The sequence below is a fragment of the Diabrotica virgifera genome, chromosome 6, assembly GCF_917563875.1.
Source record: "Diabrotica virgifera virgifera chromosome 6, PGI_DIABVI_V3a".
Classification (NCBI taxonomy): Eukaryota; Metazoa; Arthropoda; class Insecta; order Coleoptera; family Chrysomelidae; genus Diabrotica; species Diabrotica virgifera.
In genome coordinates, this window is record NC_065448.1 from 28,012,404 (window position 1) to 28,036,459 (window position 24,056).

General features: G+C 31.2%; 1 protein-coding gene across 1 annotated transcript in view; it reads right to left on the reverse strand.

Annotated features, from left to right (window-relative positions):
* LOC126887407 (importin subunit alpha-7) overlaps positions 1-24,056 on the reverse strand; it is a 48,675-nt gene that overhangs the window by 23,006 nt on the left and 1,613 nt on the right. The window contains exons 2-7 of the mRNA XM_050654919.1: positions 22,295-22,471; positions 19,692-19,910; positions 14,481-14,606; positions 13,481-13,575; positions 8,365-8,581; positions 3,854-4,105 (exon numbers count right to left, since the gene is read on the reverse strand). Of these exons, the coding sequence (XP_050510876.1) occupies positions 3,854-4,105; positions 8,365-8,581; positions 13,481-13,575; positions 14,481-14,606; positions 19,692-19,910; positions 22,295-22,471 (1,086 nt within the window). The remainder of the gene's footprint in view (positions 1-3,853; positions 4,106-8,364; positions 8,582-13,480; positions 13,576-14,480; positions 14,607-19,691; positions 19,911-22,294; positions 22,472-24,056) is intronic.

A 24,056-nucleotide genomic window follows, 5' to 3' on the forward strand; every position in this document is an offset into this window, starting at 1 on the left:
ATTAATCGTATATAAACTGCAAATAAAATTACTTAAACTTGTTTATTTAATACAATAATTATTGTAATTTATATCAATAATTAACTTCGAAAAATTTTTAAAGGAATTTTAACTGTAACAATGTCAGTATATTTTTTACGTTTATATCTTGTTTACTAAAAATTTTGACGTTTATCATTTATTTTAGTGACAGTGACATTAGCGCATTTTATTTATGTTAATTGGAATTTATAACTAATATTGTGTTTGTTTTTCAAGTTATATTGTGTTAAATATGTTATAACATAGTATGTATAGTTATATTATTATATTATATATAGTTAAATGTAAATATACATTATAAAATATATGAAATACGTCCACCGACAACAGCCATTTCCTATTTATTAAATTCACTGACAGTAGGTACAAAAAGCTTATAATTTTTCGGAAACGAATAGAACTTATAGAACTTATTGAATTTATATTGACTATTTCTAGTTGTATTTTTAAAATAAATAAGAATTTGGTAATACTAGGCAACCAATTATTCAGCCACGTACTAGGGGTAAATAGCATTTAGGTATTTTTGTAAATTATTATAATTTAAATCTCGAGTAGTTGATAATTAAATTTTTTACTAATTAAAATAAAGAAAGGTCGTAGAAAAAGTATAGTATTCTACTCGCATGTAATGGCTATTACTGTAGACGAGTGTCGTAATTCATCAGAGTGAGTAATAGCCATCATTACATGCTCGTTGAATAATATACTATTTTCTATGACCGTTTAATAACATGCTCATTATTCACTATTTTTGAATAGATAATAACAATTATTATTTTACCCGTGAGTAATAGTTCATTATTCACGGGCTGAAGTTACTCACGGGTCATTACTCATGGGCTGAGGTTAGGTTCAAGTGGTGAATGCCACTTTTTTTTGAAAAATGGTTTTGGCACAGCCAATTAGCCAGACTTGTTTGTGATTGATTGCAGATTCATAGTCATAAATTTCTTATAACATAAGTACATTCTACAATATTATTTTTATAGATACATTGGTACATTGTGTAGCTTTTTTTTATTTTGTTTTTTTATTATTTTACTGTGTTTTTTAATATATATTTTTATTTGTGCGAAACACTTTTTTTACTTCTTTTTTTTTCTATTCTTTTTTATATTTATTATTTTTTTTTTGTTTTATTTTATTATGTGTTTTTTATATATTTTTTTTTTAATTCTTTCAAACCACATTAACAAATTATGCCTATTTATTACATATTACGTTTACAACTTGTATTTACATAATTTAACATGTTTATAAATGAGATGAAGAATTTCCATATCATTTGTAAATATTAAAGTATTAAGGTTTATTGGGAAAACATTGAAATCTTTTAATTCCTTATAAAGGTCGTTTATGTTATTTATGTTTAAACGACATTCTAATATGACATGTGTTAGATCTCCGATTTTGCCACAAGTACAATTGGGAGTATCTGACAAGCCGATTCTATGCATGTAAGATGGCGTAAGAGCATGATTGGCTCTCAGCCGATTAATGGTCTTTATAAAATGTCTGTTATATTCTGTGTAAAACCATCTTTTTGAGAATATCCTAGGGTTACAATGAGCAAAATTTGAGCCAGTATTACATTCTCTGTAATGCAATTGCCAATTATTTTTAAGTTTTTGTCTGCTAAAAGTATCAATATCTGAAGCTGGAATTAAATTTTTGTTTATTTTTTCTCCGATCACATAAGCTGACTTAGCAAAATTGTCAACTATTTCATTGCCTTTTATTCCCGAATGACCCTTAATCCAAGCAATTGTTACATTTACTCCTAATTGTATAATTTCAAACAGTTTTAAGAATATTCAATTCAATGTGGTTTATGTGTTTGACTGTTTGAATGTTACTCAATCTGCCCACCACGCTTTTACTGTCAGTAAATATAACATAATTGCTAGTTGGATTCAGTAGTACATACTGAACAGCAAACATTACTGCTATCATTTCTGCTGTGTATATTGAGCATTCAATAGGTAGGCTATATTGATGATGGTAATTTTTATTTTCGTGGAATACTGCACAGCCCGTTCCATTTGCGTCTTTTGACCCATCGGTAAATATATACTGAAAATTTGACCATTTTTCTCTAATAAGTATATCAAGCATATTTGGCGGTAAATGTGAGTTTCAATAACATGTTTTAACCTTGTTAGAAAATAATGTTTCTGTCATTGCACTGTAGTAAGGCGGAATTTGGCTTTTATAGATAACTTCACTGTACTTTACCGTACTTAGATAACTTTCTACCAAAGGTATAGATTTTTTAGTTCTCCAGTACCTATGAGTGAGGTCTAAAACTGGATTTTTTGGACAGAATTCGAGTTGTAAATTTATCACTGAGAAGTGGTTTGGACTGGAGTGGATTTTAAATAACCTAGGCATAATCTTAAGCATTTATTTTTTTGAATTTCAAGTTTATTTAGAAGTGTATTGGTCGCTGATCCAAATAAATGACAGCTATAGTCGAAAATGGGTCTGATCATGTTACGGTAAAACATCAAAGCAATATTTGGGTCTGCTCCCCAATTTGTTTTACAGAAAGCTCTTAAAATATTTATTGAGTTTTCTGATTTTTTAACAATATGATGAATGTGATCTTTCCATGACAATTTTCTGTCTAGATAGGTACCAAGAATGCCACTTTTAATAAATGAAATTACTTGACTTGTTTATTTTATACAATAATTATTGTAATTTATATCAATAATAAACTTCGAAAAATTTTTAAAGGATTTTTAACTGTAAACTTAGGTCAGTATATTTTTTACTTTTATACCTTGTTTTTATGAATTTTGGCGTTCGGCGTTAAGCAGAACTCGACCAAGCGTCATTTCTTTAAAATCAAGATAACAGCGGATTCTGGTGACACATAGGCTAAAACTATCTTGGAAAAAATCCCTGTTATTGTCACGTTAACGGTTACAATGCTGGGACCACAGTAACGTCTAATGCCGTTAATTAACGCATTATTTGCCACCTCTGGTAATAATGCAAATAATGCGTTAATTAACGGCATGAGACGTTACTGTGGCCCCAATATAAGAAAAACAAAATTAAACCAAGCGACATTAATCCAAGCAACCAAGAAACGAAAAACTTTGAAGCCATTTATCTCAAATCTATGTTTTGGCGCTTGGTCGAGTTATGCATAACGCCGTCCGTTTCAGCATTTTCAATGACAGTGACATTAGCGTATTTGCTGTGTTTATTGGAATTTATTTATAACTTATATTGTGTTTTATGTTTATTTTATAAAGTTATATTGTGTTAAATATATTATAACATATTAATATATAGTTAAATATAAATCTACAGTAGAACTTTATAAAATACGCCCACCGATAATAGCCATTTCCTATTTATTAGGTACACTGACAGTACATACAAATTTGTGCTTATGATTTTTCAAAAACGAATACAACTTGAATTGACTATTTCTTGCAGTATTTTTTACAATAGGTACATAAGACAGCATTTGCTAATAGTAGGCAACCAATTTTTCAGCCGTGTACTACTGGTAAACAACATTTATTTTTGTAAATGATAATTTTAATCTCGAGTAGTTGATAATTATATTTTTTTATCCGTTAAAATAAAACAGGTCGCAGAAAAAGTATAGTATTCATATATGCTCATTGAATAATATACTTATCAAGAACTGATAGAATAAGGTTTGAACTTGAATTTAGGCACTTGATGATTACAAAAATAATATTTTTTACTTATCTTTTTAGGCCTTATGTCAAATGTGATTTTGATGTTTAAAATGTGATCAGAAAATCTAACGATAAACGCTTACCTGTATTTGTGTCCTATTGCCAGCCGTTATGTTACTAATAGTCCAACAAGCTTCCTTTCTAATAGATTCCTTAGACGAAGAAAGCAAGTGATGTAAACATGGTAACGCAGAACAATTAAGAATAACTTGCGTCTGTACGTCGTCCCCTGTGACAATATTGCCAACAGCTCTAAGCGCAGCAGACACTACGTTTGGTGGTTGTGCCATCAGTAGCTCGACTAAGCGTCTGCAAACTCCTGCATCTACCACCGCCTTTAAACAAATTTATGAATGATAATCAATAAGTAGGTAAAGATTCAATCTGCAAATCCGATATCAAAATGTTATATCCACTCTATTATTCTTATCGGTGTCAAAGCCTGACTGTTAATATTGAATGGTAAAAAACAGAAGTACTCTCAATCATTTATTATAACTTCCGACGACCGGTTTCGCTCTCTATAATATGCAGAGCATCTTCAGGTCAACGGTTACAAGTCACTAAATGCTACAAATAAAAAACCAGAGTTAGAACAATGTCTGTTTGTAAAAGATGCTAAAGATCCAAAAGATCAAGCCAATATTGAACAACATACATAAAAGTAGTTAAGACAGCAGACAAATACATATGCATGTATAATCGGGGGCGGCAACAAACGTCCCCCAAGCATAACATGCACATGCACATATATACCGTCTGTAATCATGCAATGATAACGTGTCGTACTTACATTCGGCTACAACGAGCTACTTCATGAGTATTCATTAACATGATATCTTGCTCAAGTTATGCTAACGGGATATGGTAGAGTAGACGGAGAATGTTGTAAATGTTAACAAGTTTATGGAAATTCTTGAGGGAGGTGGGATAATTGGTAAGAGACAACCAAAAAATCTGTGCCTGCTATTTTGTTTGTGAAGTAGACTGAAGTTAATGTGTTATATACAATTTTAATATGCGATGGCTTTAAAGATTTTTATTTATATTTATTAAAAGATTTCTATTTATTTATGTATGTGTTGGTGTAAGGCTGACAACGTTCGGATCAAAACGGGTTGACATCTAATATTGATGTTAGCTCTGGATGTGCCAAATCTTTTAATAAATATAAATAAAAATCTTTAAAAACATCACATATTATTAAAACCATCACCCGTTTTGATCCAAACGTTGTCAGCCTTACACCAACACATACATAAGTAAATAGAAATCTTTTAATAAATATAAATAAAAATCTTTAATAAATATAAATAATAGTTATTTATGATATACGTGTTAAAATACAATTTTAAGGCACGCATGTGAAGGTTTGCAGAATGAGCGAAGCGAATTTTGCAATTCAGAGTGCCTTAAAAATGTAATTTTAACACGTATATCATACAATATTTTTTCTACAAACGTCTTATATATCAACATTATAATTTATTCATTCTCAATTACAGGACAATACCTACAAAAACTTTTACTTGAACTTGACTTGACATTCCATTTTATATTTTTCTTGACATTACATCAAAACTGCCTATACTGTCAATACGTAAATCATAACGACTATAGAATAACATCTACTTTTATTGTTGTATATTCTAACAAATTTTAATAGTTTTTTTCTACAAACGTGTTAAAAATGCAATAATACAGTTTGAATTAAATTTTAAAAAACCTTTTTTAAACTGCGCAAGTTGTACTATTAATATTAATGCTAATAAATGAAATATAAATATTTTGACGTTTGTTATCAAAATTTGACATTTTAACTGCAGTGCCTTAAAATTTTTAAAGCACTCAGTGCTTTAAAGTAACATTTTTAAGGCTCCTATGGAGTGCTAAAAATTGCATGTGTAACACGTTTGTAGAAAAAAAAATCTTTAAAACCATCACATATTAATATTGTATATCACATTAACTTCAGTCTACTTCACAAACAAAATAGCAGGTACAGATTTTTTGGTTGTCTCTCACCAATTATCCCACCTCCCTCAAGAATTTCCATAAACTTGTTAACCTTTACAACATTCTCCGTCTACTCTACCATATCCCGTTAGCATAACTTGAGCAAGATATCATGTTAATGAATACTCATGAAGTAGCTCATTGTAGCCGAATGTAAGTACGACACATTATCATTGCATGATTACAGACGGTATACATGTGCATGCTATGCTTGGGGGACGTTTGTTGCCGCCCCCGATTATACATGCATATGTATTTGTCTGCTGTCTTAACTACTTTTATGTATGTTGTTCAATATTGGCTTGATCTTATGGATCTTTAGCATCTTTTACAACCAGACATTGTTCTAACTCTGGTTTTTATTTGTAGCATTTAGTGACTTGTAACCGTTGACCTGAAGATGCTCTGCATATTATAGAGAGCGAAACATATATTTCATTCAAAATGAACTCTCACATGCAACCCATTCAACATTTTATTAATATTGGCTTAATGAAAGCTGGAAGCTTTTGATAGGTGGCTATTTAGAAGAATTTTGAAATACCATGGACCGATCATATTACGAACGAAATGGTGTTGCACAAAATGGGAAGAGACAGAGAACTTTTGACCACCATTAGAAGGCGAAAGACAGCAAAGTATGAGTTGTTGCAGCTGTTTATCAAGGGTAAAATCCAAGGAAAAATGGGTACTGGTTGACGAAAAAAAAATATCCTGGCTGAAAAACATCGCGAGTGGATTGGGTTAAACACACAGACGCTTTTAAGAAAAGCAGAAAATAGGTTCCACAAATGCCTTCGGCTGATCAGAAGCATCCAGACAGGACATTTGTCAACGACTTTTGGACACTTTTTGAAGGGATAAGAAGAACTTATATGATTGGTATTGTAAAAATGGATGAAAAATGGGTACACCTTTATACAACTATAGCAGGGGTGGCCAAGCTTCTTAATAGTCCGAGCCACTTTTCACAAGTTGAAGTTTTTCGCGAGCCGCAATAAAATACTTATTCAAAAAGTATCTATGTATAGAAGGTATTTACAATTTTTTTAGCAGAACTTTTACTTACTGAAAACCGAAATACAATTACGAAATATTTAAACTTAATTACATTTTTGTTTTCCTTCTTTTGATAATTCTTTAGAATTTGGTGATTAATATGTGACTTCTCAGTAATTCTTTTAGATGCTGGTTAGGTAATATTGATCGGTGTTAGGATTTCACGAATTATAAAATGGAATAAAATGGTCCACACAAGTACGTTGTTGCTAATATGGAAATAATTCGACAAGCATTCTTTTTTAGGGTACCTTCTTGGATTCTGGTACAAATTTCCAAAATTCGGTATTCGGCGTCGACTTATAGTTTTATTTTCGAGCTTGATCTTCTTGCGTCTCTATTAATTTTAATTTTCCAGATGTTGTTTGGGTCATATATTGGTAATAATAAAAAATTCACCTTATGAACTGTTCATTTCAAATGAATTCGGAAAAAAATGAAGAGACGATTTAACATATTTTAAGTCTTCAAACCTATTTTGGAGTTCGGTCAATATTCCTTCCGGCTTTTTTTATATACCTACTCGTTAAGTTTTTCTAGTAAGTATAATATGGTAAAATGTTTTTCTAAGTCGAGTAAAATGACTTAAATGCAAAATGTGTACCTAATACAAATTACATCTGTAGCAAGAGTTATACAAAAATCGGTCTGGATTCGGTTGATTACTGACTTTTACATTGCGCCACTCTTATGTAATGTTCGTTAGCGCAGTTTTCGATGTGTCATATATCATTCTTATCTTGGATGGAAATGGAATTTGTTACAGTCTTTCATGTTTGTTGTCAGTAAATTAAAAGACATTTTGAAACACATATTATGGAACGATAATAATTTTTTTAAATCATATCTAATACAAAATTGAAAAATAACTCGGGTACAATCGAGAGCCACAAGTAATCCTTCAAAGAGCCGCATTTGGCCACCCCTGAACTATAGCGTCAGCCAACTGTTTGTTCTGCTTCAATATTCTGGGGTTCACAATGTGTATTGTTGTTTGATTGTTTAAAAAAAGTAGCTACTATAACAGACCCTTACTATGCGTAACTAATACCAAAATTGGGTGAAGTCATAAAAGAAAAGAGACAGGCAAAGTTAAGGAAAGGTGTGCTCTTCCTTCAGGGCAACACACCTGCACACAAATCCTTATGTTACAACAATCATTTGAATGGCAGATGTTAAAATTGTGGAACATCCCCCATATTCTCCAGATTTGGGACCGAGTAACTAGAGACTGTCCCAAAATATCAAAGAAGACTTTATGGGAAAAATTTATAGGCCAATGACACCGTGATGTGTGTGATAAACGGGTAGTTTGACATAGTCGAAACAAATTTCTTCCAGGATGCTATCAAAATATTGGAGCACTGATGGGAAAAGTGTGTTAAACTAAGTTGAAAAATAACAGTGTCAAAAATTTTATGTAGTATTATTTCTAGGTCAGTGGTGGATCATAGGGATCCACCTTCGTAATATGATAATGAATATTTATGTCAAAATATAATTGATCACAATAGTTTACCTGTATTTTCTCGTTAGGCCCGTCAGATAAATAACTCAAAGACCAGCATGTATCCGCCAGCACGTCAGGGTCTGTATGAAATAGTAATCTAGACAAAATTGGTAAACAAGGCGCAAGTTTGGAGAAATCTGGAGGTGGATTCTTGCCTCTACACAGATTGGAAAGAGCCCACACTGCATTTCTTGTCATTGTTAAGCGAATTGGTTTGCTAAGTATTCTGCAAAGAAAGAAAACAATTTTAATAAAAAATATATTAAATATGTAGTTTTAGTGGAGTCACTGAAGGTTTTCACCTCCGATTTCGTTGAACCCTCATCGATTTTCATGAAAATTGGTGAGTAGTTAGAAGACACTTCAAGGAACAAAGTTGACATGATGCCAACTTGCGCTTTTACCCTGGGGGATGCCACCCCTTCTCGGGGTTGAAATTTTTTTTAATAAAAAAATACCAGAAATCGTTAGAGGTGCAACTTCTAAGCAAAATTTGTTATATAAAGTTATTAACATAAATCAATACTTGTTGAGTTATTAAATATTAAAAATTTTATTTTTTCTTAAAAAAATGCATGTTTTAAAGCTGTTTTTCACGTATTACTCAAAAACTATAAGCTTTTGTAAAAAACTATTATTACCAAAATTAAAGATAATAAAAAATTTAATACACTCCCCACTTAAAGAACTAAACTAATGTTATTTCAAAGTGAGTTATGGGTAAGTGAATGTATATATTTTTTTTTTCGAAGAGTACTCAAATCTAAGTATTCAAGCTTACATAACGGGAAAACGATGCATTTTATAGAATATACTTGTTAAACACTTGTCAAAGTACTTCGGAATACCTATCAATGAGCTACAGTAGAATTTAATAGGATCAAAATTAAGCAAGTTATGATGAAAATAAGAGAACCCTTTCGATTTTTTTAGGAAAAAGAGAAAAATAAAACATACGCCATTTCCACAAAAATTAAAATTTGTAGTAATCCTCACAAGAATTTCTTTAGGTTAACATAGTTAATGATTTCAACAATTTTCACCGGTTTAGAATGCATATTTTTGAAAAAATGATACAATTTAAAAAAATCAGAATTTTTAAAATTATCGTACTTTTCATTTTCTTTTGGTAGTAACTCCAAAAATACTCAATATACGTAAAAAATATACAGAGTGGGCCAAATAAAAGGAGCCACCCCCTATATTTGGCACTGCTCTTCTTTCCTTGTAGTTACCCATATAACATTTTCCTTTTAGCAAAACTAAATAAAAAAGTCTTTAAAATGGTCTAGGAACGCCCATATTTGGAAGCCTTTTTAAATCGTTTTTTTTTACTAATTTTAAAGTTTTTTTTTTAAATTTGTCTAGGTGAGTACAAGGGGTTCTCTCTTGGGGATCTACAAAAATTGCTCTCTTGGTAAAATTGATATGCAAGAAATATAAAAAAAAATAAAAATTACCACGAGAGAAATTCACCCTTGAACTCACATAGAGAGATTAAAAAACCCTTTAAAATTAGTAAAAAACGATATAAATAGGCTCCCGAATAAATATAGTTGTTTCTACATAGTTTTAAAGATTTTTTTCATTTAGTTTGATCATATTCGAAGAGAAAAAACTTGGGGGAAAAATAAAGGCACGCAAATAAGCGGAATATGAATTTATTTATTCTGGCCAAAAAAAAAAACGAAAAATATCGCGGTTTTTGGAGAAAAAATTGTTGAGCGACCTCTAAAATTTTTTTAATGGCTGAAACTTTCAAGGTCTTATTTTTTCATCACAAGCGTTTATCATAAAATAAAATGACATTTAATAAACGTCATTTTATTGTTTGATATCCCGGATAATAATTTTATTAAAAAATTGAAGAAAGACTTCTGTGTAAAAGGTATATTTATTAAAACCCCAATAAAGGGCTACATTAAAAGACAGAACGTTTTCGCTCTAAAGAGAGCATCATCAGTGTTCTAAGCAAGCTCTACATGCTAAGCCACCAAAAATACATAGGTTAAAACCCTTAAAACGCCGACCAAAAGTCTTACATTGGCGTGTATTATGTTAAACCCTGGCGATGGGTGAAAATGAAAAAGATATACCTCACAGCATTATATGACTCTACCACGTGTATATGGGTGGTTGAGTTGATTTCTCTGTCTTCACAAAGAGAAAGGTGAAAGTCAAGTAAACAAGAGTCAACAAAAAATATGAATTTCACTCAAGAGTAAAGTACCTTTACATTTCACAATATCGAAAATTGTTATTAAGAAGTGAAATTTAATAAAAAATTTTCTTCTTGGTAAAAGGTATATTAGTTTAAAAAGCCCTAAAGCCTAAAGGGCTACAAACATATGAACAAAACGTTTCGCTCTGTAACAAGAGCATCATCAGTGTTACCTAAAATAAATATAACCACATTAATTAAGCAAATATTAAAGTTAAAATGATGACCAAGCTAAAAGGAAAGTTTGGTTATACTTACAAGAACATGGTGAGCCAACCAAAAAATACAAAGGTCAAAGCCTTTCAAAAAACAGACAATAGTCTGTTTTTTGATAAATGAAAACATCGAAAAATCCAAAGGATGGATAAAATTCCTAAGGATACGGCCCTTGGGGCAACATATGACTCCCACACGTTGTAAGTGGGTCAAAAGGTAACTAGGTCATTCTGTTATAAGAGGTGGCAGGCAACTAATAGATGAGACTTCAAAAGCGAATCTGTCTGATGTCAGGACGACAATTGTCAATGATTGAAGTTTTATGAAATTTTGGTTACGCAGCTACTAAATTTAAAGTTATTTATGGTACAAGCAATGATAACAGCTAACATCAGGGTGTTGGAATTATAAAATTACAAGAACTTAGTGCGAATAAATTATCTAAGATTTATAAAATAATGGGAGAATTTGAGATTCCAGAATCATCAATGAGGTGTTTTGGAATTCATATGTTGCCCTAGGGCCGTATCCTTGGGAATTTTATCCATCCTTTGGATTTTTCGATGTTTTCATTTATATAAGACTTTTGTCTGTTTTTTGAAAGGCTTTGACCTTTGTATTTTTTGGTTGGCTCACCATGTTCTTGTAAGTATAACCAAACTTTCCTTTTACCTTGGTCATCATTTTAACTTTAACATTTGCTTAATTAATGTGGTTATACTTATTGTATTTTAGGTAACACTGATAATGCTCTTGTTACAGAGCGAAAACGTTTTGTTCATATGTTTGTAGCCCTTTAGGGCTTTTTAAACTAATATACCTCTTACCAAGAAGAACATTTTTTATTAAATTTCACTTGTAATTAATGGTATACAGCCAACTACAGGAAGTTCTTCCTTGTGGGTTATTAAGAAAAGTTGTTTGGAATTAAAAAATTTGTTTTAGTGTTCAATTACATCCTTCTAATTAAAATATTGTGAATAATAAAGGCACTTTACATACCTCGTATAAAATTAAAAAAGTTTGATATCTGATGGTTGTATCTTAGATTTTAGACCAGGGAAAGCATTTTATGAAGAATAACTTTTTTCGTAAAAGTGATAATAAAATAGTTATCATAATTGTAATAAAATGATGATGAGTATCCGTAATTTGAGAAAAAATTCAAAAATTTTTTTTTTCGATTATAATGATGTAATTTTTTAATTTCAAACAACTTTTCATAATAGCATTTTTTGATATTCTGGAATATAATAGTTATTTATGAAACAGTTCGTGAAGTATGCTTTTTGCGAACGCACGCGATATTTAGAGCACGAGCGACAGCGGCGCGAGTGCTATACATCGCGTAAGTTCGCAAAAAGTACTTCACGCACAGTTTCATACAATATTTTATCTACTCTACGATAAACAAATAAAAAAACTGTAACTCTACGTCACTGGAATTCATTTCTATTCTACAATTTTTAGAACTTTGACATTTAAAAATTCTAACTTTTTTCAAACCACAAAGCTGTCAAAACTTTTGTTGTAATTTACTGCTCAAATGTCATCACCATGGCAACGCGAGTTAAGGATATTTGATTATAACGACAGAGATAGCTATACAGTGCATGTCTATTCTTAATTCAGATATACTTTCCAGTTTACCTCACCTTTGCAGTGTAAGTATGTCAACTTAACAAGAAAAGTTAGGTTATGTAGAGATGTTGGTGGTGGACGTAAATATACAGCATATTGTTTTATTTTATTTATTATTGTTTTGTTAATTCTTTTTATTTTTGATTAATGTTCTGTGTTAAAGGCATTAACTGAATTTTTATGTTTTATAATGTTAATCAAAATTAATTGATAAACCAATGATCTAAATTCAGATTAAAACAAGACATAAGTAATTTTTTGCACGGCTAGCTTTGATCCCAATAATTGTGGATCGCTCGTTATGAAAGTGTGCGAAAAAGTAAACCCCATTTAAAATACATTGTTACTTCACGTTCACGTACACATTAAATCCTTCACGCACTGTTATCTATAATGACAGTTTTCACAAACTAAAAACTTATACATAATATGACATAGAGTAGATAAAGGTACTTTATTCTTTAACGAAATTCATATTTTTGACATAACTCGTATAAAATTGATAAAATTTGATATCTGATGGTGTGAGTTTTAGATTTTTGACTATCCAGACCATTTTATGAAGAATAACTTTTTTTTTTCGTAAAATTGATAATAAAAAAGTTTTCCATATGTGGTTCCTAGCTACGCAGACATACTGTATAAAAACTTCTGTATAAGAATTTTCAAATTGCAATGTCATAGAATTGCATTGCAACAAAATAGAAACATATTTGATCAAAGTAAAATGATGAATTTAACGATATTTTTAAAATTATTTATACAAAACAATTGTTATTGTTTAAACAATTATCAAACAATTAGCGGCCAAATCTGCGAGTAGAACTTTTTACTTTAATATGTATATAAACTCCTCGACACCGTAAGGTACAAGAGGACGGCTTAAGTAAGTACATATGTATATAAACTAACAAAAAAGTTTTAGAAAAATATAAGCTTGTTTGAATTTTTTCGAAACAATGCATATTTTTGTTCTAATTGCATCTATATGTATAAAAGCCGTAGATAGATGTACAAATTATAGAATATGAAAGAATAGAAACTTACTGTAAAAGTGGTACTAAGATTCCTGCTTCAGTAACAGTATCACGACATTCTGGAGAATCTCCCGCAATATTTCCTAATGCCCAAACTGCTTGTTCCTATAGAAATGCATTCAAATTAATTACATCTCATATACTGCATACAGTGGAACTTGGATATTACGGCCTCGGTAGTTACGTCATCTCGGTTGTAACGTCAATTTTTAATAGGTCCGGCCAAAAACTATTCAATAACATTATTAAAAACCCGGTTTTAGCGGCTTAAAATAAAGTAACACTCGTCTATAGCGTCATAAAATTTTACAGTAGGTTGTCATATTTTTATTTTATGAAGAATATAAGTGCAATGTGTTTCCGACTTTGCGACATTGCTCCTTCCAAGAATGTGAGAAAGTTAAATCATCCCTTCTGTGTACAGTTATGTGACCTTAACAGTTATATGATTTCTCATTTGTCAGTACCGTCCTAAAAGTCAAATTTTTCTGTTTCAGATTTTAATTTAGTAATTAGCTTTTTATTTTTTATTATGACAAGTTGTAGTATTACTAAAAGGAAGGTTTTGCCTATTAAAGATAAAGTGCGTGTTATAAGAACATTTGAAAGTGGTCGAAAAATTACTGATGTTTGTCGGCAATTTGGACTTGTTAATTCGAGTGTCATCTTGGCTCAATCCTAAAAAACAAGGATATAATTTTAAAAGCCTTTAAGAGGACGGAGAAAATGTTAAAAAAATTATGCGGTGATGTAGATTCATTAAAAAATAATATATATCTAATGTACCTGATATAGCAATAATGCTGTAATAAAATTTTCCCTCGTTAAAATTTCATTTTTCTATACCTCTCTTATAACGTCACTCTGATATAGCGTCAATTTTTTAATGGACCCTTCAATGACGTTATAACCAAGTTCCACTGTATTTCTAAATAAAATAATTTTTATATATTTTATAAACGACAATAGGAAAAGAAAGTTCTCTGTTACAGAAATAAAAAAACACTAACCTGGACATCTTCATATGAACTTCCTAAAAGCGATATAAATATAGGTACAGCCCCTGTTTCAATGACCATTCGTGTTTGTTGAGAAGTTCCTGATGCTATGTTGGTTAATGCCCATGATGCTTCAAACTGGAAAATACATTTACATTTTAGATTTTTAACAGTTACAGCCAGTATAGAATTTTCAAAAAATCGAACTTTTTACAAACTTACAACTTTGATCCTTCTCGAATAAGGCAAAGAAGTTTTATAAACTCTACAATTTTCTTCTTTCAAACTTCAAGAAGTTTCCCGAGCTCAGACTTTTCGGAGATGATTTCTAGTGGCAGATACATAACTGTTGGTAGGATAAAGCCTCGTGACTGTTTTTTGCTAATTTCTGCGTAATTCTGTTAATACCATAGATATTTTTAGGAATTTATGTCCACTACTTGGAGAACACTAGGAGTTTATGTTACTACTGTCAGGTACGCATGACAGCTTCAGGCGTCATATGCACAAAATTCGTTTACATCGAAAAATCGAGGTAGCACCCATAGCGTTAAGACCGCTTTACAGCTTGCAAGAAAACTTGCTGCAATTTCTTGCATGCAAGACTTTCATGCAAGTCTATTGCATGGTCTTTTACAGCTTGCAACCCGGCTTGCATGCAATTTGAAAGTTTTACCCTTAACCTAACTTATAAACTTTTGTTTTTTTAATTACTTTATTGCTGTTTATTTAACTTGGTAAATTTCGAAATGCCAAGACTATCAGAAATAGCCAAATATAAAAGGAAAAAGGCGGTAGCAGCAACTTTAAGTATTATTATTGCTGCAGCCAGCCTTTTAGTCACTAATTTAGAACGCCGAGATCGGAGATGGTGAGTAAGATCTTAGTTGAACAAGAAGAGGGGTAATAATGTATCTCCAACAGAAGAATTTATCCAAGTAGATGATGAAAATGACTCTTATTTTCTAGGAATGAATGTACATTTTAATAAACCCTTGGGAAAAATTGAACAATTACAAAGAAATCCATATTTCGAAATACTATTTCTGCGAAACACAAATTAATTATTATCCTGAGGTACTTAGCTAGAGGAGAGAGAGCTTCCGTAACTTAATATACAATTTACAATAATTATAGAATCTCAGAAAGTGCCATTTCATTATTCATTCATTTCCATCGTTGATATATTCAGAAAACAGCTGATCGGCATGTATTCGTGAATCCGTGTCGTCAATGACATATGATATTGTGGAAAAATCAAATTCCCCTAGACTTGCATGAAAACTTGCAGAAAAATGGCACCAAACCGATTATCGCGCAATTGCAAGAAGTTGCATGCAATAATCAACTGACGACATACTGCGCATGCCTTTAGGCAACTTTCTTGCGTCTTGCAGGTAGAATTGCAAGCTGTAAAGCGCCCTTTAGGCATATTTTGTCAGGAATGAAAGGGTTAAAAATACCAAGAAATAAAAAACAAAACCACTCTGCTTTAAATGTCTGTTTCTGCTCCTATACTTATGCAACCTCCATCCAAGAGTATTCACCTGATTCTTCTTCTTTAAGTGCCATCTCCTCGGCGGAGGTCGGCAATCATCATAGCTGTTCGTATTTTAGAGACGGCTGCTCTGAAAAGTTCATTTGATGTACATCCGTACCACTCTCTCAGGTTGCGCAGCCACGATATTCTGCGTCTCCCTATGCTTCTCTTTCCTTGAATCTTTCTAGTCCAAGAGGCAGCGCTGAAAAATCTCTTTGAATTTACTCATGCTAAATTTTTCACAGTTGATTACTGTGATTGTGTAGAGAAACATACTGCGGTCGGTCAAGCGAAACGTAGAACAGGGGTTACTGAGAGGGGTATTAAAGTTGCTTTCCTACGAAGGTAATTAAATCGATTTACTAAGGCTGAAAATAAGTACACGCATTCTAAATTAAATATAAATAAAAGTTATTATAGTCGGTCAGCTGTATGACGGGACAGAGCCGGTCGGTCGGCCCCAGTGAATGTACAGGGTTATTCACTATCTTTTGACCCCCTTGTAAACTGCTTTATTTACAGAATTAGAAAAAAATGTAAAATCCAACAGTTATTCGATTTTTAAATTATGATTTTTTGACATATATATCGTACTAGTGACGTCATACATTTGGGCGTGATGACGTAATCGACTATTTTTTTAAAATGGGAATAGGGGTCGAGTGCTAGTTCATTTGAAAGGTTATTCAATTCCCTATTCAGTAATATAAACATTAACATGATTAATTATACAGGGTGTCCAAAAAAAATTTTAATTAAATTAATTGTTTAATTAATAATTAAAAAAAAAAATTTTTGGACACCTTGTATAAATAATGATCTTAATATTTATAGTACTGTATAGATAATTGAATAACCTTTCAAATAAGCTAGCACACGACCCCTATTCTCATTTAAAAAAATAGTCGATTACGTCATCACGCCCAGATGGATGACGTCACTAGTTCGATATATATGTCAAAAAATCATAATTAAAAAATCGAATAACTTTTGTATTTTACATTTTTTTCTAATTCTGTAAATAAAGCAGTTTACAAGGGGGTCAAAATATAGTGAATAACCCTGTACATTAATTGGGGCCGACCGACCGGCTCTGTCCCGTCATACAGCTGACCGACTATAATAACTTTTATTTATATTCAATTTAGAATGTGTGTACTGATTTTCAGCCTTAGTAAATGGATTTAATTACCTTCGTAGGAAAGCAACTTTGATACCCTCTCAGTAACCCCTGTTCTACGTTTCGCTTGACCGACCGCAGTATGTTTCTCTACACAATCACAGTAATCAACTGTGAAAAATTTAGCATTAGTAAATTCAAAGAGATTTTTCAGCGCTGCCTCTCCGTCTATTCCCTGCATAATCAATTGGAGCAAGCTGTATCTCCCTCCATGTGTAATATGTCTGAGATATTCCAATTTCCTTGTTTTGATGATATTTAGGATACCATTTAGGATATTTAGGTATTCGCCTGATTAGAATCAATCAAATCTTGAGTTTTGAAGTAAATTAAATAAGTAAAACTATAGATAACATATTTCTTGATTAGATTTGGTAATTCACATAAATTTTTTGATAATATTTTTTTTAGATTAAAAATGAAATAATCTAAACTTTAATCAAAATTAACACATTTTACAAAGTCATGTTTCTCTAGTTATTATTTTGTGTATGTGTGTGTGAAAAATGGCTTGGATGCGAGTCCGTTAGCCACAGATTTTTATTTTATTTTTACCTCAATTTATTAGTTTTGTTATTATTTTGTTATTTAAGTTATGAAACTTAAATATGAATCCTTATGGAGTCTGACGCAAAAAATGGAAAATAATGCAAAAGATGGAAAACATAATCGTTATGAAATAAAAAGAGATGAAACTACTAGTGGTGAGAAATCATCGACAGAAGCCTATAAATTTACATTAGATTACATTATCACTATCAATACAAGTACAGTCGAGAGTCGATAATTCGAACTAATTGGTACAGGGGTAGTTCGGATTATCAAATTGTTGAGATTATCGAACATATGTTCAAAATACATACAAAGCTCATAAACATAGTACATATTACGTACATACGTTTTAGTTACAAGGAATAAGAGACCTGCATAATAATAGTATATTATTCAACGAGCATGTAATGGTGGCTATTACTCACGATGATGAAGTTTGCGACACGAGCCATAGGCGAGTGTTGTAATTCATCAGAGTGAGTAATAGCCATTACATGCGAGTAGAATACTATACTTTTTCTACGACCTTTTTGTTATTTTAATTAGTAAAAAATTTAATTATCAACTACTCAAGATTTAAATTATAATAATTTACAAGAATACCTAAATGCTATTTACCCCTAATACGTGGCTGAATAATTGGTTGCCTACTATTACCAAATCATTATTTTAATAATCAAGTATATTCAAATGGGAAATAAGCCACAATTTTACCTAAAAATGATTTTATTAACGTTTCGACGCCCAAGTCGGGTGTCGTTGTCAAAATACAAAATAATACTAAATAAACAAAAATGTTGTTGCTTAGTAAAAAATTCTTCTAATAATTTATTTAATCTGACTCATTTATATCGGCAATTCAGACACGTATATACATTTTAAAGTAGACGACTTTAAAATGATATTGCCAATATTGATGAGTTGCGTTCCTGGGACGACTTTACTAAATTTAATTTTAACTTTACTTTAATAAAGTCGAAACGTTAATAAAATCATTTTTAGGTAAAATTGTGGCTTATTTCCCATTTGAATATACTTGATTATAAAAATGCCACAAGAAAATAGCTTCAGAACAAAATCATTATTTATTGTAAAAATACAACTAGAAATAGTCAATATAAGTTCTATTCGTTTTTGAAAAATTATAAGCTTAAATTTGTACTTACTGTCAATCTAATAAATAGGAAATGGCTGTTGTCGGTGGACGTATTTCAATAGTTATAATGTACCTATATTTACATTTAACTATATATAATATAATAATATAACTATACATAATATAATTATTATAACATATTTAACACAATATTACTTGAAAAATTAACACAATATTAGTTATAAATTCCAATTAACGTAAATAAAATGAGCTAATGTCACTGTCACTAAAATAAATGATAAACGTCAAAATTTTTAGTAAACAAGATATAAATGTAAAACATATACTGACATTGTTACAGTTAAAATTCCTTTAAAAATTTTTCGAAGTTAATTATTGATATAAATTACAATAATTATTGTATTAAATAAACAACTTTAAGTAATTTTATTTGCAGTTTATATAAGATCAATATTAAAAGTGGCATGCGTCACTTGAATCTAACTTCAGCCCGTGAGTAATGACCCGTGAGTAACTTCAGCCCGTGAGTAATGAATTATTACTCACGGGTACAGTAATGGGTGATATTATCTATGAAAAAATAGCGAATAATGAGCATGTTATTAAACGGTCATAGAAAAACAAATATATTGTATGTATTTCTGCATAAACAAAACAAAAATCCGCGGTCATATTTTGCCCATATCGTCATATTAGATCCAAAAATTCGGTCCGCGGTAATATTTTTTAATTTTATAATTTTTTTGTGTTCGGATTAGCGAATGTTCGGATTACCAGGGTTTGGATTATCGACGCTCTACTGTATTCTGATATACTATATATGTCAGACCTTACCTGAAGTGTACAGTTAGATGAATTCTGCAAGAATTCAACAAATCTTGGTACAATTCCTGTCTGTATGACTTCATCAATCGGGGGATTGGGTTCCCTGCTGAGCAGTTTTCTAAACTTCTGAGTAGCTTCCAACTGCAGTTCCGGATCTGTGCTGTATAAATTTTTTATCATATCTGGAGTGATCCATGTTGAAACAGGAGATGTGCTATCTGGATCAAACTATAACAAATATAACAAACAGTTATGGTATTGGCTACATTATATGTGAAAATATAATACAAGATAAAAATCGAAGGTTAAACTGAAAGTCAAACAATTATTAATGTATGTCATTAAATCTATCAGTACATGTCATCAGTACAAACGACAACAAACAAATTCAACAAATTTTTCCTCATATATCGGTTTTTTTTTGCTACTATTAGGTTTAGCAGGAAAGAGCTGTTGAAGAAAAAAAAGATGTATATTTACCAAAACAGCTACCAGCTACACTGTTTCTCTTTGTCTTTAAGAAAGTAAAACAGAATGTGTAATATAAGTGTCAAACAGGGTTTACCCCAACGAACTGTCAACACTGATGGAATCGCCATAAAACGAAGTTAATGGCGCCAGGATGAGATAGAAGATAATCAGGTAAAGGAGGGAAGATAATCGGACAGTGCTAGTCAAGTACCTTGTAGTTGTAGCAAATTTTAAATGAAAATTCTCTGTCTCTCTCATGTCTCTCTAGAAGTGCTAGAACCTCTCTCTTGTATGTTGGCGCCTATCTTCGCTTCACTGTTGGAATGGGACGGGGCCATTCCATCAGTGTTGACAGTTCATTGGTTTACCCCCTCTTTAAAGTTATAAGTGTCAAAGTCATGTTGTAATATAGAAGGTTATGTAAGATTTTTGTTTGTTTATTTTTCTTCTTCTTTTTTTATGGCCTTATTTCTTAAAATTAACGTCCAACTAAACCTCTACCATACAACAAAACTATTACGAACCTAATTAACCAATCAAGGATAGGGAATGAAAAGGGTTAAAAAATAAACTGTCATTAAAATAAACTAAACAAATAAAATATAGACGAAGTAGTTTTCAATCCTAATAGTAAATTATTAATATTGAAAATATTAAAAATATTACTAAAAGATTTTTAAATTGAAAACTTATTGGTACACTTTCCTGGTTTAAAAATGGTATACATTTTTATTTTATTAAATAAAATATAATTTGAAAACAATAATTTGACATTATATTTAACCTCCAATATTATGACAGACATCAGTTACCAGTTACCATTTACAATCTCTACAAACATAATAATGACGTCTTATAAACTAATTCTACCAAGTGAAATGATCTCTGTAATAGGAATGGCATGTCAGGCATGTCAAAAAATCTGATTATTACCTATATATTTTTTCAAATTTAGAATTTGGCAACAAGGGGAAAATTTTGTGCATTCCTTATTGTTTGACTTTCCCTTTATACTGTTTTTGTATATGTAATAATTATATGATTCCCATCCATGGTATTTGTTTTTAAATATGATGGACTGATCATATTACGCACAAAATTTGGTTGCACAGAATGGGAAGACACAGATAACTTTCGACCATGCTTTAAAGGAGAAATACAGCATATTTGGGGAATATACTTAGAAATTATAAGTACAAGTTGTTGCAGCTGATTTTGAAGTGTAAAATCAAAGGAAAAAGGGATCCTGGTAGATGACAAATATTCTGGCTGAAAAACATTCGCGACTGGACCGGGTTAAACACACAGACACTTTTAAGAAAAGCAGAAGATGGAGACGAATTTGCAATGGTTATAGTCAACGTTCATTAGTGGAGTCGGCACTAGAAGAAGATGTGATTACCCTTCATTGTTATATCTAGGTAAGTCCATATTTTATATGAAATATTTCGGGGGCTTAGGATCGCACAAACATAACTACGATTTATTTTATTTTCTTTATTTTTGTGTACAGACATATCAGGGGTTGAGCGTTATACATAGATATGTATTTGCAAATCAGAACTAAAGCAGGTGGGCATACGTTCTGTGAATTCATGTGAATCTTAAGTATGTTGAAGTTTGATATGTCTGTACACAAAAATACCGAAAATATTAAAAATGTACTTACGTTTGTGTGACCCTAAGCCAGAGGTTTCTAACCAATGTGCTGCGGCACACTGGTGTGCCCTGAAGTCCCTGTAGGTGTGCCGCGAAATTTGATTATACACACTATCATTATAGAGATTATTTACCCAAGTGTGCCGTGGCTGAACCAGTTTTTAAGTTAGTGTGCCTCAACCTAAAAAAGGTTGGGAACCACTGCCCTAAGCCCTCGATTTGGACGTAACACCTCGATCTGTTTCATTATTGTTAATACGTCTTGTTAAATTTAGTGTTATATGTTAGGTATATTTGTTACATCTTATATTTTAGGTATATTGTGATTGTTTGTATTATTGCATTGTATCTTCTTATGTGTACTACTTTTTTGTGTTGATGCTAGTTATTATTATTTACTTTATAATTACACTTTTAATGGGGTTTTCCCGTATGATAAATAAATAAATAAAAACAATAAATTTAAATATACGCATACTTACTGAAAGAGGATCATCTTCAGGTAATAACTGATTGACATTTACATTTCGTCTTTTATTCAACTGTTGGTCTCTTTTAGCTTTTCTTAACTGTACACCTTCTTCTTCTCTACGCCTCCTTAATTCTACACTATCTAATGCAGCATTTTTATACCGGTGCCTATGGGCTGACCCAGACATCTGAAATATCAAAACAAGTACTATAGACAAAAGATACTACATACATACTTCCTCTTTTGATTTAACTCTTTCAGGGGCGGTGGTACCACAATATACCACAAAAAAATTGACTGAAATCCACAGAGGGACACATTTCGTACCACTTCTTCAAAATTTTGTAGCAAGTTAGTCAGAGGTATAAAATTAATACCATTGCAATTCGCGATTAAAAACAAAGAATCTAACCTCTGGTGGAATAAATTTAAACTACTATAAGTGGTATTTACAAACCAGAAAACTGTTAATTTGGATGGAATTTGGTCACTATTAAAAAATTTTTAGTAAATTTCAGCATTATGAGTACAGTAGAACCCCGATTATCCATGCTCCTCGGGACCGGAGGTGGCACTGATAATTGAAAAGCAGATAATCCGAACATGTATTTCTTATGTATAATATATGTCATGTACGTATACACATACATATGTACCTACCATGAAAAGATAACAGAAAAAATAAATCTTTCATTATGAGTCTCTCTTTCGTCATATAGAGTTTCCGTCAAGTGATTTACGATGACGATATTTTGATAAAACCTCAAAAATGCAACTTGAGTAATAGAAAATCATAGCACAGATAATCCGCACCCGGATAATGGGGGTTCTACTGTACATTAAAATATTTTAAATCAAATCGGTATTGTTCTGTTCCTGTTCGGTTCAAATCGGTATTGTAATGTTTGTTTACACCATTTATATCTGCCATTTTACTGAATTCGACCTACCCTCTATATTAAGTTTTAATCGCAAATAGAAGACATGAGTAAGTATTACCTCTTAAGTAGAAATGGCACTTGTGATGCAATCTAAAGTTGAGTTCTTATATACATTTGAGTATTGGTACATGATAAGTTTGTACAAGCATATGAATTTGTTCATAAGCAGTTTGTATTTCAAAACAACAATTCCACTATCATCTGGTCTCCCCTTGTCCAATCCTCTGTTCAAAAGTTGGAGAGAGTGCAAAGACCGTTCTTTATGCACTGTGCCTTTAAATTACACAGACCTTATTCATATTCTGATATGATGAGATACTTAGAACTTGATCATCTGCCTACTAGACAAGTTAATTTCGATCTCATCTTCATTTTTAAATTGGTTAATGGAATGATACATTCACCTGAACTGCTTCAATTGGTTTGTTTCCACATTCCTTCCCGTGTCCTTCGTGAGAATACACTATTTCATATTCCTTTTCATTGAACTAATTATTCTGTGAATATAGGCCTGGTCAGACTTCTTGTTCATGCTAATCGGTTGCCTCATTAGACAGACTTTTTTAACTTGTCCTTAAGTTCCTTTAAACAATCTCTGATGCGTTAAATTGAATTGTAATTCTATATACATATTTATTTTATGATTTTGTATTTTATTTAGTATTTGTTTGTAATGTTTATAAATGTTGCTTAATTGTATATTTTTGGTCAATGGGATTCCCCCTTTTAACAATAAATAAATAAATAAAACCATCTAAGTACTCTGTAAGAATTTTATATTTTTTGTTTGTAATAATGATAGTTTGTAATAAAGTCTACTATACCCTATTC